This window comes from Thalassophryne amazonica, chromosome 16 (genome assembly GCF_902500255.1).
Source record: "Thalassophryne amazonica chromosome 16, fThaAma1.1, whole genome shotgun sequence".
NCBI lineage: Eukaryota > Metazoa > Chordata > Actinopteri > Batrachoidiformes > Batrachoididae > Thalassophryne > Thalassophryne amazonica.
The window spans coordinates 80,531,917-80,550,892 of record NC_047118.1 but is presented as its reverse complement, the minus strand read 5'-3'; the positions used below and the strand labels follow the sequence as shown (position 1 = coordinate 80,550,892).

Here is an 18,976-nt window from a genome sequence, read left to right as displayed (position 1 = left end):
TTGCATTTGGAACTGAGTGGCTGTGTTGCTGAGTTTATCAGGACCTCACCCTGATCACCTGAGGCTGATCACCTGCGGCTCATCAGGACTCACAGCTGTGGTGCATCTGCATGGATTGGAACATGGTGGCATTTAAGACTGGAGTGCACAGTGTGTATTTGCCAGAGACTCGACCTTGTGACCAGACGGGTGAGATCGTCGTCTCGGGAGCCATCTCATCATCAGTGGATGCAGAGAACGTCCAGGTTTGATGCACGGTCTGTGAAAGAGGAGGGGGTGAGGTCTCACGCTCGTCAGCACACTTCCTGAGGTACGTTAGATTTTGTGACTAACATTTATACAGTCAGTAAATGTGGTGTCCCTCACACCTTGTTATATTGAGCTGTACGTTAGTCATGTATCGACTTCCCCTGCAGTGGAGTTTTGTGAACTGGATGTTCCATGCCTGCAGGTTGGGAAGTTGATTAGTAATCAAGCCAGGAAGTGTTTGCTGTTTGTACACCTTTAAGTGTTCTCTCTGTGTGTAGAGTGTGGACTCACATAATGGTTCCTTCTTTCACAGACTCGGTTTGTTGCGGCCACCTGGGGGGTGTCGGCGGGGTCCTTGAGTCCGAACAGCTTCTGGCTCCGGACCGTTAGCGCTGCTGGGAGCGCACCACGCCAGACCGCACTTTGTTTTTTATGTATCACTGTTATGTATTAAATTCAGTTAGCCTTTGTACCGTGCTCTGCTTATTTCATACTGGGTCCTTCAAACGCTGGTCGGTTCTCCGAGCTGCGTCCGACACATAACACTTTCTCAATCAGGCATGAACATTTTCTCACTTTTCCAAACATTTGTTTGAGAAATAAAAATAGAACGTTTTCCTATAAATAATTATGATGGCTTTTAGAACTAACAAATTAATTTTAACGATCAACGAACGAGGTCGGACACATAAGAAATTATTAATAGTGACTGACCAGTATTTCACAGATCGGGCCTCTGTGTCCTGACACCGCGCCTTTTCCCACTCACACCTGGCTGCAGCAGGTGTTTGTTTCCGTGTGACAAACACAGTTATGAGTAGTTGTTGGCGCTCTTTTCTCTTCTGGGCAACAAGATTCTTATAAACAGATACGCAGAACACTGTAAAAAAAAAAAAAGGCATGCAAAATTGGACTAAATACTCCGCGAGACTCCGAGGCCACGACAGGTGAATGGCGTTATAGCAAGGGACCGCTGTATTCTCTTTTCACATGTCAATATTTGCTCGCTCAATTAATAAGACACGCCTAATCTGTCAGATTTCTTTATTTTTTAAATGTATTTCTGTATTTATTTTATTGTGACAACCGAATGGAGACGACAAAACCTGGTTGCAGCACGGGCGAATTAAGGGAATGACGAAACTACAGTTGTTATTATCAATTTCATAGTCTAAAACGATCACACCACATGAAGTTAAGCTCAGCGCTGCTCTGGCTCCAGGCTCGAAGTCTGGAGAAAAGGGCGTGCAGCGCTGTCTTTGCAGTCAGCGCTGTGACCACGGATCGTGCTCCATAACAATCCCGCAAAAGCGGGATTTGTATTGATTATTATGTAGTATAATCAGGAAAGTGTTATTTATGTAACATATGCATTGATTTGTATAATGGCACTGTTTATCATGTTGATCATCTTCATTTTTGTGTGGATTCCAGCGCTGGTTCATTTTGGTGTGTAATTTACGCCACCTCTCGACCTGGTGTATATTTTCAGCGCAGCGTACGCCAACGACCACATTGATAAATGCCAAGTAGCGCAGCCGTTTTGGCGTACACCCCATATACGCTCAAATATCGCAGTACGCAACGTTGATACATGAGGCCCATTGTGTATGTGTAAAAAGTTTTAGATCTTTGAGTTCATCTCATACAAAATGGGAGCAAAACCAAAAGTGCTGCGTTTATATTTTTGTTGAGTGTAGTTTTAACTTATGGTTAAAATTTTAACCAAACTAATTTCAGACATGTTATTTAAATTAACGTCACTTCTGAAGTTTTATAAAATGAAAACATCAGCTATATGTTTTAGTTTTAAAGTATTGCACTAATTTTTAAGGTTTCAGTGTGAAGAAGTTCAGGTTGCTTCTCCATTATTTTCATTTGGTTTATAATGTCCTGCTTATTGTCCTACAACACTGTTTGTCATCTTTGTTCCAGAGTAATATATATAAGATGTCTAAATTTCAGTTTGCGTTTATTAAATTCCACGAAGATTAAACGTAGCACATGGATTATTTGGAATATTTGTTTTGGCAAGTTTTCATGGTCTCTACTGCCATCAACTGGCCAGCAGTGTTCATGGCAGTATTCGCCCTGAGTATTGAGCTTGAGAGTTGTTGCAGCCTCTTGCAGCAGCTAAAGAAATAAAAATGTACATTTTGGTTGTATAATGTTCATTTACAATTGTTGTGGATTCTGTTGTTTAAACTGCAGCAACTTTCTGGCACGTAAAAAAAATAAAAACAATAAAAACCAAAAACAGTTATGCAAAGGATTATGTGTAAGGGTCTGAGTGTCTGGGTGCCACTAGATGGCAGTGTTCTATGCATTTTGACCCCGGTTATATCAGATGGTAATCACAACTTGACTTTTGGCTTCTGCAAATGGATTTTTTTATTTTTAGTATTTATTTATTTTTTACATATGAATAAAAATGGCATATTTTACAAAAGCACATTTATAAGTAAATACCAACACACATCACTTCACATTAACGTGTTGGTATTTACATAGAATGAGTCAACCAATCAGTGTTAGCGGAGGCTCATTTATCCATAATCCTTTTGGCATCTGTCTGTGTTCAAAATTAGTGCATTATTTAAAATTAAAAGATATACGAGGTCTGTCAATAAAGTAACGGCCCTTTTTATTTTTTTAAACTATATGGATTTGATTCATGTTTTTACGTCAGTCAAGCTTGAACCCTCGTGCGCATGCGTGAGTTTTTTCACGTCTGTCGGTGACGTCATTCGCCTGTGAGCACGCCTTGTGGAAGGAGTGGTCCCGCCCCCTCGTCGGATTTTCATTGTCTGGAAATGGCGGAATGATTTGGACTTTTTTTCCATCAGAATTTTTTCAGAAGCTGTTAGAGACTGGCACCTGGAAACCATTTGAAAAATTTATCTGGCTTTTGGTGAAAATTTTACAGGCTTCACAGAGAATAAGGACTGTTACTACAGCTTTAAGGACAGCTTTAAGGACGCTCAGCGCGCCACGCTCCGAGCTGCGACAACGAGGCAGAAAACGCCAGATCATTTCTAAGCTGATGGCTCTGTGGATACGAGACCGTCGTGTGCACTTTCTCTGGTTATCACAAGAGCTGGACATCAGCCATTTTCTGGCAAATTTCACTTTTAACAAGAGATTTCGTCATGGAAAGCCGCGCGGAGGCTTCATGCGTAACGACCGATTCGCTGTTTGAGCGAGACAAAGAACACAACTTGTCCCATGACACGCCGAAACGGAGGTGTTCTTCGTCTCGCTCGGGGGCGGGACCACTCCTTCCACAAGGCGTGCTCACAGGCGAATGACGTCACCGACAGGCGTGTAAAAACTCACGCATGCGCACGAGGGTTCAAGCTTGTCTGATGTAAAAACATATGACTCAAATCCATATAGTTTTAAAAAAAATAAAAAGGACCGTTACTTTATTGACAGACCTCGTATGTTATATTTTAACTTTGTACAAATGACAGAATTGACATTAATTGAGTTATTCTATCCAGAATAATAATAAAAAAAAATCAAAACCATAAGTCAAAACTGCTTTATTTTCCCAGACCTCTGCCTCACAGCGACTCTGCTATATTCTGTTAAGGAATAATGACGTATTTTTTGTTTGTGTGTGGAGTTGAGCTTTGCTGCTCCTCTCAGCTGCTTCACTGCTGCAAGCTATGTAGTAAACAGGAGCTTCCAGAAGTGGGCAGGATGCACAAAGACAGAAGTGCTGACTCATTGTTTGAGTCTGTGGTCACTTTTAATGCTACCAGAACAACTGTGGTGTTAAAACTCAAAATCAGCTTGTTAGTAGTTGCAAGTGTACCGAACACAATACTGAAAGTTATCGGTTAGCTGTAGCTTTCAATAAATTTTTGGGTGGTTTATCGGTTTAGCTTTATAAAAGATAACTTTCAGTTAGCTGATTAGCTGTTATCGAAGCTAACTTTTTGGTTAGCTGTGCCCACCACTGTTCATATTTTGGAAGAAAAACGTAAATTATCCAATTCCATTTATTCTGCCAAAGTTTCTTGGTGGAAAAATGTGATGGCATCACTTCAACTGGCTGGTTTCTTTATCTCTCTTATCGTCTCACACACAGAAAGCAGGAGACAAGAGGGACACAGTCTGTGGACGTGAGCAGCGCAACTCGCCAAAATGTCACTGACTTATGGAAACATACACACGTGTGTATAATCATACTGTGCAAAGTTGCACTGTGTATTCTGTGTACAGTTCCGTGCACCACACACACACACACACACACATATGTATAATTTTTACTGAGACTCAGTATGTTTAAAAACTGCAGACCAATGGCTCTGGGTGGCAATGTGCCATGGAAGCCATATTGAAATTGGCTTGCAATGCTTCAAATAAACTTTGGTGTCCTCATGGGTAGGAACATGCACACCAAGTTTCAGCTTTGTTGGTTTAGCCAAAGCAGAAAATTTCACAAAACCCATTGGGCATGTTGGTTTGCAGATTACTACCCATATAGCAAATTTCAGCTCAACTGCTGCACAAATGGCTATATATGAGATTTTCAAGACGGTTAGCACAAATAAAATGAAGTAAAGATCCGCACAGCCGGTTAGCAACCAACAAATCTTTAATAGCACCAAGGGTGACGTTTCGGGCCTAGCCCTTGATTACTTTTCGCTATATTTTCAAGACGGTTGCCATGGCAGCCATATTTGAAATAGGATCAGAACGACTCCCTGAAGAATTAAACTAATTGGAAATACCTGGTTTATGGACCAAATATGGTGGGGATGGTGGCCAAGAGGTCAGTGTGGAAGGTTCCCCGTTCAAGCCCCACCCCTGCTATTTGTCCATGTAATGTGGAGTTGTATCAGGAAGGCCAACTGGTTTTGACCTTGATACAATCTTTGGAGTTTGACCATGCCCACTTTTGTAGCTGAAACTGTGATGTCTTGTATCATCCAGTGGAGCTACAGTACCTATGGCACTATTTTAAAAATTATGTTAGAATATTATACAAGTAACCTGAGAAGGAGCCGAAGGGACTTCTTACATTAAACTAACACAGAGAGAGAAAGAATATTTATATAATGAATAACATACTTTTATGGTTACATAGGTTTGTGTTCATTTTGGTGTTCAGCTTTGGAGCTGAAAATTATCAATTGTATAAGACAACGTTTGTGAGAAATAGTTTTTTTAATTTAAGATACATGCTGCAAGTCATTTTTAATAGTTCACCTGTAAATGTGATTTGTCACTTCATGTATATTCTTTTTATATAAGAAGATGCAGTTTTGTATAAATTACAATGTTTACAATAAATTCCAGTGATGTTGGGAAGTAACAGAAATGTATGTGTGTGTGTGTGTGTATCGGGGGGGATGCTTGAAAGTAGAGTCCCTTTATTGAGAGAGTGGCATCAACTCAGAACACGGTGCCGTTTTGGGGCCAAATGTACTGAATAACTGAATGAACCTTTTATGTTTTCAACAGTTTTTTTTATCATTTAATCACATACAGCAAAACAAAGAGGTACAGGTACTATCAAAATAAATATAAAAATAGTTAAGCTATCAAATTTACATGAAGTTACAATTTATGATGATTTATTTAATTAATTTAAAGCCTGATTTATGCTTCTGCAGCTCTGTAACTCCGTGTCATGCAATGACATGCGTGACAGTTTTGAAGTTCTCCGTTGCTGGATTCTGCTTTATTCTGGATTAATTTGACCTCTTTTTATCGACTCGTGTTGTAAATTTGCAGACTTTTCTGCCAAATGTATGTGATCCGAAAATGTAATCAGCGTGTGCACTGCAAAAACTATTAAAATATGACGGGAGATGAAGGAGTGAAAGCAGAAAAGCGTCAAATCACAGCTTTTTGTGGTGTCTGATTTAACAGGTGCACATCAGGCTGCGGGTCCTAGTCTGAGCACAGTGTGAAAAAACATATCCGGTCCCACATGCGAGGGTTTTTTAATGGAAATACATTGCAATCAGAGAGGACATTTTATCCGATGTGAGCGAAAAATCTGTTATACAAAATCTGTTATATACTGTGTTTATTACGTGGAAAACAATACAAACCTTTGGGACTTTTTTTATCTGTGATAAAATCTGTGAATATCCGGTTTATACGATGATGGTTTTGGTGAGTTTTACTGTACAGGGGTACTGAACAATAAATTTCCCTTAAAGCTTTGATGATGATGTCGGCTTCCATCCCAGACAGCTGACTTTATTTTCCCAAATGTTTCTTCTGTTCGGATCTGAAAGGAATCTGTACATCTTAAAGCCCTTGTGTCTATTTGTGCATCCAAATGCACAACAACACGGCATTTTCAGCCAACAAATAAATAAAACAGCTGGATTAACATGCAGACAGATTAATGGCGAATGCAATTTTGGCCTCAAGATGGCACCACGAGTCTCGTGACCATTTTGTTTTCGACTTGTCATGTCGTTACTCTCTGAATAAAGGGACTCTACTTGAAAGTGTTCCTTTCTACAAAAAAGGGGCGCCCTGCAGACAAAGTTTGGGAACCACTGTGCTCGTGTGCATACAGACCCTGTGCTGACTGTATCCTTTAAACATGAAATCCAGTTCAATATTGATGCACATTCCTGAAGCGTTCAACAGGTGACGGCCCAGAACGACAAGCGACACAAAGAGCCGTTTACCCAAAATGTGTGCACAGTGTGTGGATGCTGCTGTTTAAATGAGCCATCATTAGGCAGCATGGTGGTGGTGTGACTTTGAATAGTGAGTGTAGGACAGAAGGTTTATTTACATTCTCCACCCTGTGAGTGACAGTCCATCAACCTTGGGACTGACACAAAGTGGAAATCAGAGACATAAAGCAGAGCCAAACTATGATCAGTGGATCTGAGCGCAGTAACCTCACAGACAGGAGAGAGTGATGGAATAAATGAAAGGAGATCGGAAAAAAAATAATGTGATCGTAGAAACAGTGCTTAAAGAAAGAGGGTGATTACAAAAGAGAAAAGTGAAAAGAAAGATAATGATCAGTGCACCGTGGTACCTGAGACTGTCGGAACAGAAGAAATGGATGAACTTATATTTACCAATCCAGCGCATGAGTGAGGTGAGGATCTGAAGATATTTGGTCTTCTGAGCACTGAAGAAGGTGAAAGGCCCCAAAAGAAGAGTGAAAATACTCTGCATGAGGAGGACAAGAAATTAAACATTAAAGAAACAGAAAAATGTCACCAATCAGGGTGGTTAGGGGGCATGCACCTCCAAAAGAAAAAATCTGTAAAGTTAAATTTTGTGTGCTTTGAGATGTGAAGTATGAAGGACTATATGCTCTTCTAAACAATTTATTGGTCCAGTAGTAATTTATTCAGAAACATATTAGTTGCACAGATGTGAATGACAGTGACCCAAAAAACTAAATTACACCTCTAAGTCATGACAAATGAAATAAAGTTTAACACAGTTCATAAATGTTAAAACACCAACAGCTCATAGATGTGAGGCATCAAAGAAATGAAAGGATGCCATCTTTCTGATGTATTCATGGATGCGCCTCGTCTCATCCTGGATTGTGGCTCTGACCACTAATCCTCGCCCTCCCTCCTTCTGTTGCTCACAGAGCCTCAAAGTGCTGGACATTTGGCAGAAATCACCATGCACTGTGACGAGTTTTCATGTAGACATCAGTGGCATCTATCTCCTCCTGTGGCCAAGTCATCATTCCAGCTGGATAGCTGATGACTGGCAGGACGTCTTTACCGATGGCTTGGAGCTTATTCCTAATGTTGAACTGGCTTCTCAGCACCTACCTTACCTTCTGGAGGTATCTGGCTGTGGTTGACCTTCTTAGATCTTTATCATGGTTCCCGTTGCCTTGTGGGATCTCCTAGTACTTGGAGCTATCCTGTATATCCACTATCCTGCCTTCTAGGAACTCCAACCCCTCAGTCTGGATCACTTTCCCTCTTTTTGCCACGGTTATCCAGTCTGAATGACACTGCAATATCTCCACTGTACATTCTGATGAAGTGGATCAGTGACTTAATGTCTGGCTTGCTCTTGGCATACAGCTTGATGTCATCCATGTACAGGAGGGGGACTGATGGTCGATCTGCTCCTGAAAGCATACTCATCTCTGGTTAGCAGGTTGAGGCCTGTGTAGAACGTCGGCGGGGACAGTGCACCGAGGTGTATTTTGCACTTGCTGGCAACTTGTGCAACTGCCTTGGAGTTGGCCTCAAGTGATGACTTCCACAGTCCCACGGCATTCCAGATGAAGGTTATTAGTGCACTGTTAGCCATTACTGCCAAGTACTCCAGTATACATGTGTGGGGCACTGAGCCATAGGCTTTCTTGTTGTTAATCCAGACCATGTTCAGGTTGGTTTATCTGGTCTTAAGAGTCTTGGTGTACTGCTCTATCGACCACTAGCTGGTATTATGCACCTCTGACACTGCTTCCAATGCCCTTCTAAGTTTCGATGATGCCTGAGAGGAGCTTCCATGTCATGGAGAGGCAGGTAGTACAAGGGTGTCATAATCTGATGGAGATCCTTCATGATCAGGATTGTTCTGGCCTATGTTAGTCTGTCTGGGTGACTATGTGCTGTTTGCAACCCAGTTATTTGTGCTGCCTATTTCTGTCTGACTGATTCTGTTTTCTTTTTCTCTCTGTCTCAGATGCGGCTGGATCCACGTGCTGGATTAGATTATTTCTAACAGACATGGAACGGACTCTGCTGCAGGAACAGATGCAATGAGTGGCTCAATGACGCCCCCCTCGCCGATGGTGGACTGGACGTCTGCATGGACTCATCAATTGCTGTATTGTAAACCTTTTTGGGAGAATGGCCTAAGCAGTGGGTCACCCCTTTGAGTCTGGTCTGCTTGAGGTTTCTTCCTCAATATCATCAGAGGGAGTTTTTTCTTACCTGTGTGCTTGCTCTAGGGGCTGGTAAGGTTCGACCTTACTTGTGTGAAGCGCCTTGAGGCAGCTTTGTTGTGATTTGATGTTATATAAACTAAATAAATTGAAATAAAATAAAGTGAAATTGCAAGGCACGTGGAGTACCGCTGGATCGTATCAGGTCCCGATGCTGTCCAGGTCTTCATGTCCGTCCATGTTGGATGCCTGCATTTGTGATATTGACTGGTTCTTGTTCTGGGAGGTCACTGTGGTGTGCTCTTACATCCACCAGCCACTTGGCATTTATGTTGTGTGTTGCTTCTTTCTCCCAGATGTTCACCCAGTAAAGATCACTCTCAACACTGGGTGAAAGTGTCTGTGTGCTATCATTTTTTCCCTTGCAGCTGGAAGCACATCCCGGATGGCTCATTAAGGAACAGGCCATTTATTCTCTTGGCCTCTGCTTCTCTGGTTGGAGATAACCAGAGTAGTAACCTAGTAACCAGAGCTGTGAGCCTTTGTTTAGCTGTTTCAAGGCTCTCAGTCATATGCATTTTGTTGGACTTCTTATCTATCCAGGACCTGTCTCCCATGATGCCCTTTGACACAACCACGGTCACTGTTATTTTAACTGTTCCGCTTGTTTTTTGTTCACCCCTAAAATCACGGTGAAAATGTAGGAAATGTCCATTGTATGACACAGAGCAATATTTACAGACAGGTAGAGAGAGTGAGAGAAAAAAAATATTTCTGCACCAGTGTCTGAGGTGTGCAACTGGTAAAACAATTTGGCATTTTGGGGATAATGAATGAAAATTTACCAGAAAGACCCTATATGCATTATTTCTCGAGACAGAACCCCAACATGGGTCTGTGTCGTTGTACTTCCCTCGTCCAGCACTGCAGGAGTGATTTCCACTGAAAAGGAACACAAAAAACACAGTAACAAGTTTAGCACCATCATGTGACTACCGCATATTTTTGGGGGTGGGGGGGGGGGGGTGAATGACAGAATGCATTGCTTCACCAATATTTACTGTAGTTGACAAGTGTTTTCAGTTTGAACATATAGAGATGACTGAATCAGCTGTCTTTTTGTGACAAACTGAGCATTTAGTAAAATCAGCTGATTCTAAGTTATGTTATCAGGCTGATTATTGCTTTAAATATCTCCAATTATTTATACTGAACAAACGAAAGGCAAGTTTTTCTACAAACAGTAGGGAGGACAGTAACTAACTGTCATTTCAAGTCTACCATGGAGATGCAGATCATAAATAGTGAGTCTTAAGTAACAGAACACGTGCTTGCACACAAATATGACCACAGAGGCTGGCGAGCACCTGGACAGAATTATAGACATGTGGCATGATTTCAGCAATGACTCGCTGTCTGTAATAATTAAGAGTGATGATTTTGTTGGGATAAGAGAGCCCTATAAAAGCAAATGATCAAATTTGAAACTTGTTCCACTTTTGCCACAGCTCACTGAAATTGAAATGATTAGAAATTTAAAGTTTTACTTTTGCAGTGCTGTCAACAGTTAAATATGAGGTCAAGAAAGATGTCTATTTTATTTTTTATAAAATGAGTATTTATGTTAATTTAAGTCATGAAAGGGTGACAGAACAGAAAAAGTGTCAGACAAAGTGAGTATTGGCAAAACGGGTTATCATTTTCATGTTGAGGTGGCAGAGGGTGTTGTCAGCAGCTGCTGAAAGTAACTAATAAAAGTAATGAGTACTCTAACTTAGTTACTTTTAAAATTGAGTAATCACTAAAGTAACCAAGTTACTTTTTCAATGAGTAATCAGTAATGAGATTATTTTTTCAAAGTAACTGTGGCAGCACTGATCAGGACAATGAAACAGCAAACAATTCAAAAAATTTTACTGCATACGGTGTCAGGATTCCCCTGGATCCTGGTTTTAACTTTGTTTTTACCAGTGTTGTGTTAGTTTCTCCACCAAATGGCGCCCTCAATTTTGTTTCACACCTGGATAAGATGAGTGACTGATTTCTGATAGACTATTTAAACCCAGACTTCCTGTTATTTATTTGCCGGGATTCTTCCAAGAACCAAGCCAGATACTTGCATGTCCTTTGCTATCTGTTGCCTTGCCTCGCCAGTTTCCGAAGCCTCGTCTGTGATCCAGACAGATACCAGGAGGACCAAACCTGATTACTGCCTTGTGACCTTGACCGCATCTTCCAGCTGTGCGCTCAACACGCCGAGCCTTTCCGCAGCTTAAGTTCAGGTAACACTGGCCTCCCCCTCTAATTCCCGCATTAGAGCGAACTGTCTTTTCCCGATGTTCCAGACGATTCCAGTACAGCTCACAAACGGACCTGGACCCTGGCACTAACTACCTGCACCGCAACGTCACTTTGGGAACTCATCGGCTCCCGGTGTGCAGCGTGTCTTGACTAAATGCCAGTTAAGTTCTCCTTTGTCTCAGTGGGATCCCGTTCTTATTTGTTCCTGTTTCTGACTGTGCTATGATAAAGAACTATTCCAAGAACTCTGTTTAAGAACTGCATGAACTCTGACATCAAACAATTGAAGAACCCAGCCCAGCTGTATCAAGTCCTGCTTAACTGCCGCTGCGCTTCAACACACAGCACTTGACCTCTGACCTTTGGCTACATCTTATGGACTATGAACAATTGCTCAACAGTGAACTGTTTTTCTTAAGAAGATAATTTTATTTCATGAACTCTGAAACAACCTGTGTTAACCCTTTTATGAATTGTGACTGTTTTGAGGTTCCAGCATTACGAGTGCATTCACTCACCCTGTGTGTCTTTATTCCCATAGTTCCTGGTTTTGGAGGTGAGTGTTTCCACCTGGTCCTTGAAACCTTAGTAGACACTCTCCTTCAAGACTGGCTCGGAATCATGCAGCTACGAGCGGGCTGACTCTCACCTCAGCAAGCCACCTTTATTTCATTGTTTAGTGTTAATAAATCTTCCTTTGTTCATATTCTGTCCTGTTACGTGCTCCCTTGCAATTTAAGTCACCACCTCCCTGCAAGGGAAGTGGTGGCGTAATGGCTTGCATGTTGGACTGGGACACCAGCAATTCGAGTTTGCTTTGGCCCTTCTGGAAACAAGTCCTTCATTGAGACTTTCGTTGGTTACCCATGTTAAATAAGAGAACGTCAAGTCCATTGCCAAATACCGGTCTGGTCCCGTCTGGACTCCTAACCGTAACATACGGCTGCCTAAAAATTTTACATTTTCTCAGCGATTCTATTTTTATGGTGTTGGTGGACTGAGACATGGGGTGTGCAGCCAGTACATTCTGAGTGCCGGTCCCAAGCCCGGATAAATGAGGAGGGTTGCGTCAGGAAGGGCATCCGGCGTAAAACAAGCCAACCCAACTATGCAGACTCAGAATCGACTTCCCATACCGGATCGGTCACGGCCCGGGTTAACAACGTCCGCCACCGGTGCTATTGCCCAACAGGGTGCCGGTGGAAATTGGGCTACTGCTGGGCGAAGACGACGAAGAAGAGGAGGAAAATGTTGCCAGGGTTGGTGTGACAGAGGAAGATACAGAGGACAGGGTGAGATGGAAACGATTGATCTGCTGTGGCGACCCCTAACGGGAACAGCCGAAAGACAAAGAAGGTGGACTGAGACAGTGCAGAATCAAGATCTGTTTTACTAGGAACCCAGATAAGGAGTGCTAAATTGCCTGGCCAATCCAAGCTTTTGCATATTGGGGAAGAGAAAGTATTGCAGGTAAGTTAGTGAGACTAATTGCGTAGTTGATAGCTCTAAATACTTATGTCAGAGAAAATGTCTTGTGGGGCTAACACCTGAATTTAAAGAGTCATTTAGCACCCTCACATCGGGGTGAATGTGAGGGATTATTTGTAAAGTGCTTTGAGCGTCTGATGCAGATGAAAAAGCACTATATAAATGCAGTCCATTTAGAAACAAACGTTCATCCTATAAAATCATCCCAATGAAACACTGTTAAAGGGGAATGGGTACTTCATTTATTTGAACTCTGCTCATCAAATCTGAAATTACAAATTCAGGACTGGTCTGAGAGAGAGTCCAGCAATAAAAATAATGAAAAAAAATATCTCCTTGGAAGCAAATCTACAAGACTCAGAAGCCAGAAGAAGAAAGAAAGGGAAGATAGAGGAAAAAAAGCTTTTGTCTGCAAAATTATGTTAATTAATAACTACGACTGCAAGTAGTCATGGACGGTCCCTCGCTTCAGCGCCACCGCCTCACGGGCCAGCGCAATTTCTGTTCAGGGGCTGACCCTCACCACACATGTCAAGTTTCAAGTCAGTCAGACAAAGCATGAAGGAGTTATCATGACTTGATGTTCCATCAAAAGCTTTTAATAACTTTTGATCAGTATAGTCTCTGGATGATCTGAAGGAAATTTGAAATGCATGCAATGTTAAGTGGGAAGTTAGTATATGGGGATGTTCAGGGCAGAGCCCTCATCATGTCGAGCAAGTTTGAAGCCGTTCAAAGTGAAACAGCGTGCTCCGAAACGCTCGCCAATCCTAGCAGCCACGCCTTTTGACCTATAGAAATTCTTTTAAGAACTTTTGATCAGCATGGGGTCATGATGATGTGAACCAAATTTGAAGACGATTGGATGAAATCCCTAGGACGAGTTTGTTCAAGTATAAGCAGTGGAAATGGCAAAAATGACCTCAAAATCGAAACTTCAAAACAAAATGAAACAAAATGGCCGACTTCCTGTCGACATTTCACCACTGTGTTAACAGACTTTTTTGTGCGTCCCAGCATGGTAAATATGTGTACCATGTGTGATAAGTGTAATATTCAGAGGGTGACAACGGCACCAAAGCAGTAATACATGTCTTTTCAAAATTAAAGGCATAGAAGACTTCGTTTCTTTAAGTTACTGCATGTATGAAAAATTTCATGACTGCGGTAAAATGAGCATACTGATCTTACCATGCAACCTCCATTAGCGATATAGGCACAGCAGCTGCATAAATGGCCAGGTCTCCATACAGATAGACAATAATGCAGATGTAAAACATATTGACCCCAACTGAAAAAGAAAAATTAAATGAAGATCAATATTATAGCATTGTATAAAATATCAAATAAGACAACAGCCCCTCACCTCTTTTTGCTCTGTATGCACCACTCTGCATTTAATCATTAGTGACTGATCTCTGCTCTCTTCCACAGCATGTCTTTTTCCTGATTCTCTCCCCTCAGCTCCAATCAGTCCCAGCAGAAGACTGCCCCTCCCTGAGCCTGGTTCTGCTGGAGGTTTCTTCCTGTTAAAAGGGAGTTTTTCCTTCCCACTGTCGCCAAGTGCTTGCTCATAGGGGGTCGTTTTGACCGTTGGGGTTTTTCTGTAATTATTGTATGGCTTTTGCCTTACAATATAAAGCGCCTTGGGGCAACTGTTTGTTGTGATTTGGCACTATATAAATAAAATTGATTTGATTTTCAAAACTATATATATATATATATATATATATATATATATTTTTTTTTTTTTTTTTAGAAAAACACCAAGACCAAATCTCTTTGTTCTGTGCGTTGCACGAACAGGTGGCCATGGCCCCAAACAGCAGCACCTGTTGAGATCTCTGGACCCCTGAGTCACAGCTACTGAACACATACAGTGTTTTGAAGGACATGACCTTACAACTCTACAACGTGAGGTGCGTGCCTGCTGTCCTCACGTGGAAATACATAAAAATATATATTGTTTTTGCCACAGGCTGGAGCGGCTGCTTAGCGCACACACCAGCAAGCTGCTCCATGTGAAAAGGACCGTCTAAACATGTGAACACTCAGCTGGCAATCTGAATGTCATGTCACCCAAGTAAGCTCTGGTCCACATGACACGGTGCCTCTCCCTAGGTGTGCCACTCGCTGGACACATGAGCCGCTTGCCGGACATGCCGGGCCAGTAGATGTGGACGTGACAAGCGCGCACTGTGTCATTCATGACATTTCATAACTGTATGTCTTTGACCACATGTCATCTACAGAGGAACAGAAGGATCATACTCATATTGTCCGCTCGATAGGAGAGATTAAATACAGTAACTTGCGGTGTTTTTTTTTTTATGGTATAGGGTTTTTTTTTTCCCCACAGCAGTGACATCCACGGACAAATGGAAGCATGTCCCCCTGTGACCTGCAGCCGCGTGTCACTGCGGGATTTCCCCACGAGCGAAGCTCGCTCTTTGGTAAAACGAAGGCGCAAACTGGGAATGGCACAAAAAAATCTGCCCAGTGGCGAAAAAGCCACACACCGGACAACATTGTCATAAAAAGCCACAAACCGATGGTAGACGAAGCCACAAACCGGAAATGACATGGTGAGATGTTGAAGAGCTTTGCTCGTTCATATCCGCAACATATACATATTAATTAAAACACATATCACATTTGCATCATGGTCACCAGCGGATCACTGCGTGCTGGACAGGCCATGCTGGCTGATATGTTCATGACACGGGAGCCGGCTCTTCATGAGAGCCTGGCTGATGTCTTCATGAGAGGAGCGCATCAGGTAATTCAAGTAAAACATAAAATGCAGAACAGTAATCCATGTCATTTCATTACTTCCTGGTGTATGTCTGGGCAGAGGCTAACTCCGCTATTTATAACAGGAATTAAGTATTAGAAATTGCGGTGTTTTATTCATTTTTTACTCTGCTGCTGTGTGCACCATTTTCCACATGCTCGCACTGTGTTCGTGCACGCGAACACGAGCTTCCATGAAACCATCGCTGCAGTATCGTGCATACCTGTCCAACCATGCGTCCCACCCAACAGCAGGAGGAATGTTTTGCGGTTCCCCATTTTGTTTTTGGTTCGCAGATTTTCTTCTGGTTTCTGTGTCTTTTGTGTTATTTGTGAAGGGGCCCTTGGTGATGTTCTGACAGGGATTTGAACTGTGGATCCTCTGGTGTCAAGCTCACCACTTAATCCTTTAGACAATCACCACCTCAGTTTTACAAACATTCAAAAATAAATAAATAATAAAATCGCAACATGCCCAGAAATTTTTAATGTTCCTTCAGCTCTCCTCCACTCTTGAAGTGGGAAACGTCTGCTCTGGAAACAACTGCAGTAAAAAAAGTTTGGATAAACACACTGTCTATGAATATATATATATATATATATATATATATATATATATATATATATATATATATATATATATATATACATATATATATATATATATATACATACACACACACACACACACACATATTGGTACTTCTTTTTGTTCACATTTTAACTTCTTTTTCAATTTCATGAACAGAAATTTTAAAGGACATTTAACAAAAAAAAAAAAGAAAAAAAAAAAGAAGCTGTTTCACCCCTGGGGGCATTAATGGGAAAATAAAGTGTGGCAAAAAAAATGTATCATCCAATGCAAAGTAGTAATTCATGGCCACAACCATCAATAAATCGTGGTGATAATTTATTTTGTAGCAACTTAAGAAGTTTCTAATTATTTATGAGATAAGCTGCAATTTAGGTGTGGGCAGATTTTTTTTAAATGACAGCAGCTGCTGATCACAGGTGCATCAGTGGACTTTAACAGATGGAACTCAATATCTGTGGTGTTATGTTTCTCATTTCAAAGGTCTTAAAAAGTGAGGCTTGTGAGGCTCCACAGTATTAAAAGCAGAGGTACAGACAATAAAAATAAATATTTTGGGGTATGTATTTGGTTCTTCCAGGTGAGTCAATGTTGTATGCATTAACGTTGTGACAGCATCCTATGTGGATCTGTTGGGACAGTACACATGTTGATAATGGTTCATTATGTGACAAATGTTGGACTTAATGTGATTTGAAATTAACTTTTCAAAACACTTCACCACAACAGAGGTTATTGCAACTGGTCTGTAATCTTTCAGGGTTTGGGGAAATTTCAGAAAAACTAATAATGACTTCTTAAATTTAGCTGGTGACAGTGAAAGCTTAAAAGAAGCAGGTTGATCAAGCTGATTAAGCATAAGTTGACCACCTTACACCACACACACACACACACACACACACACACACACACACACACACACACACACACACACACACACACACACACACACACACACACACACACACACTCCTTAATTAGCTTTAAAACAGCCAATTATGTTCAAAGAATATAACCATCTATCAGAAAGCATGCAACCTTGCTTTGTAAATGTGAGGGCAAAACTAAAAAAGTACAACTTCACTAGTCCATATACAGTGTATGGGGCCAATGACGGTGGCATCAGTAGTACATTAAATCCAATACACTTTATTATCCCAGAGGGAAATTTGTCTTTGATTCATGTGCTGCATACAGTAGTGTTCAGAATAATAGTAGTGCTATGTGACTGAAAAAGATTAATCCAGGTTTTGAGTATATTTCTTATTGTTACATGGGAAACAAGGTACCAGTAGATTCAGTAGATTCTCACAAATCCAACAAGACCAAGCATTCATGATATGCACACTCTTAAGGCTATGAAATTGGGCTATTAGTAAAAAAAAAGTAGAAAAGGGGGTGTTCACAATAATAGTAGTGTGGCATTCAGTCAGTGAGTTCGTCAATTTTGTGGAACAAACAGGTGTGAATCAGGTGTCCCCTATTTAAGGATGAAGCCAGCACCTGTTGAACATGCTTTTCTCTTTGAAAGCCTGAGGAAAATGGGACGTTCAAGACATTTTTCAGAAAAACAGCGTAGTTTGATTAAAAAGTTGATTGGAGAGGGGAAAACTTATACGCAGGTGCAAAATATTATAGGCTGTTCTTCTACAATGATCTCCAAAGCTTTTAAATGGACAAAAAAAAAAAAAAACAGAGACGTGTGGAAGAAAATTGAAAACAACCATCAAAATGGATAAAATAACCAGAATGGCAAAGGCTCACCCATTGATCAGCTCCAGGATGATCAAGAGGTCATGTTGCCTTATGCTGAAGGGGACAATAACCCCAAGCACACTAGTAAACGGGCAAAATCTTGGTTCCAAACCAACAAAATTAATGCCTCGCAGATGTGAAGAAATCATGAAAAACTGTGGTTATACAACTAAATACTAGTTTAGTGATTCACAGGATTGATAAAAAAAAGCAGTTTGAACATAACAGTTTTTAGTGTGTAGCGTCAACAGCAGATGCTACTATTACTGTGAACACCCCCTTTTCTACTTTTTTTTTTTACTAATAGCCCAATTTCATAGCCTTAAGAGTGTGCATATCAGGAATGCTTGGTCTTGTTGGATTTGTGAGAATCTACTGAATTTACTGGTACCTTGTTTCCCATGTAACAATAAGAAATATACTCAAAATCTGGATTAATCTTTTTAGTCACATAGCACTACTATTATTCTGAACACTACTGTACATATGCCTTCACAGTACAATAAAAAGTAAAAACAATCTTCATCGTAAAACAGACAATGTGGCATAAACAACACATAATGGATTGACATCACAAGACCCCCCCACACCCCCCAACTCAATAAGCACTGGGCATCAACTCATATTGCTCGCACCCCACAAATACCACAAAACCATTGCATTTTTCAGGTAACATCATTAGATCTGACTGAAATGGGCACAAATGATATTTTGAAATGGTTACGTTTACAGTGGGGGACTCTATAAGGTCTACCAGAGGGCAGTAGCTCATATTCTGTGCATGTGAAGGGTCGGTCGCTACCCTCCGGGCAGACTGGTCGAACACAAATTAAAGGGACTGGCGATCCTTCTTTCCAATCACCTTTATAGCACTGTGAATCAGGCGACTTATCTTAGTTAGAAGTTATACAATGAAGCTGCAATGGAATAAAAGT

General features: G+C 41.1%; 1 protein-coding gene across 2 annotated transcripts in view; it reads right to left on the bottom strand.

Moving 5' to 3' along the window:
• Positions 1-18,976, bottom strand: part of tmem104 (transmembrane protein 104) — a 126,120-nt gene that overhangs the window by 14,651 nt on the left and 92,493 nt on the right. For both annotated transcript variants that reach the window (XM_034190527.1, XM_034190526.1), the window contains exons 7-9: positions 14,093-14,192; positions 9,958-10,054; positions 7,320-7,413 (exon numbers count right to left, since the gene is read on the bottom strand). In XM_034190527.1, the coding sequence (XP_034046418.1) occupies positions 7,320-7,413; positions 9,958-10,054; positions 14,093-14,192 (291 nt within the window). The remainder of the gene's footprint in view (positions 1-7,319; positions 7,414-9,957; positions 10,055-14,092; positions 14,193-18,976) is intronic.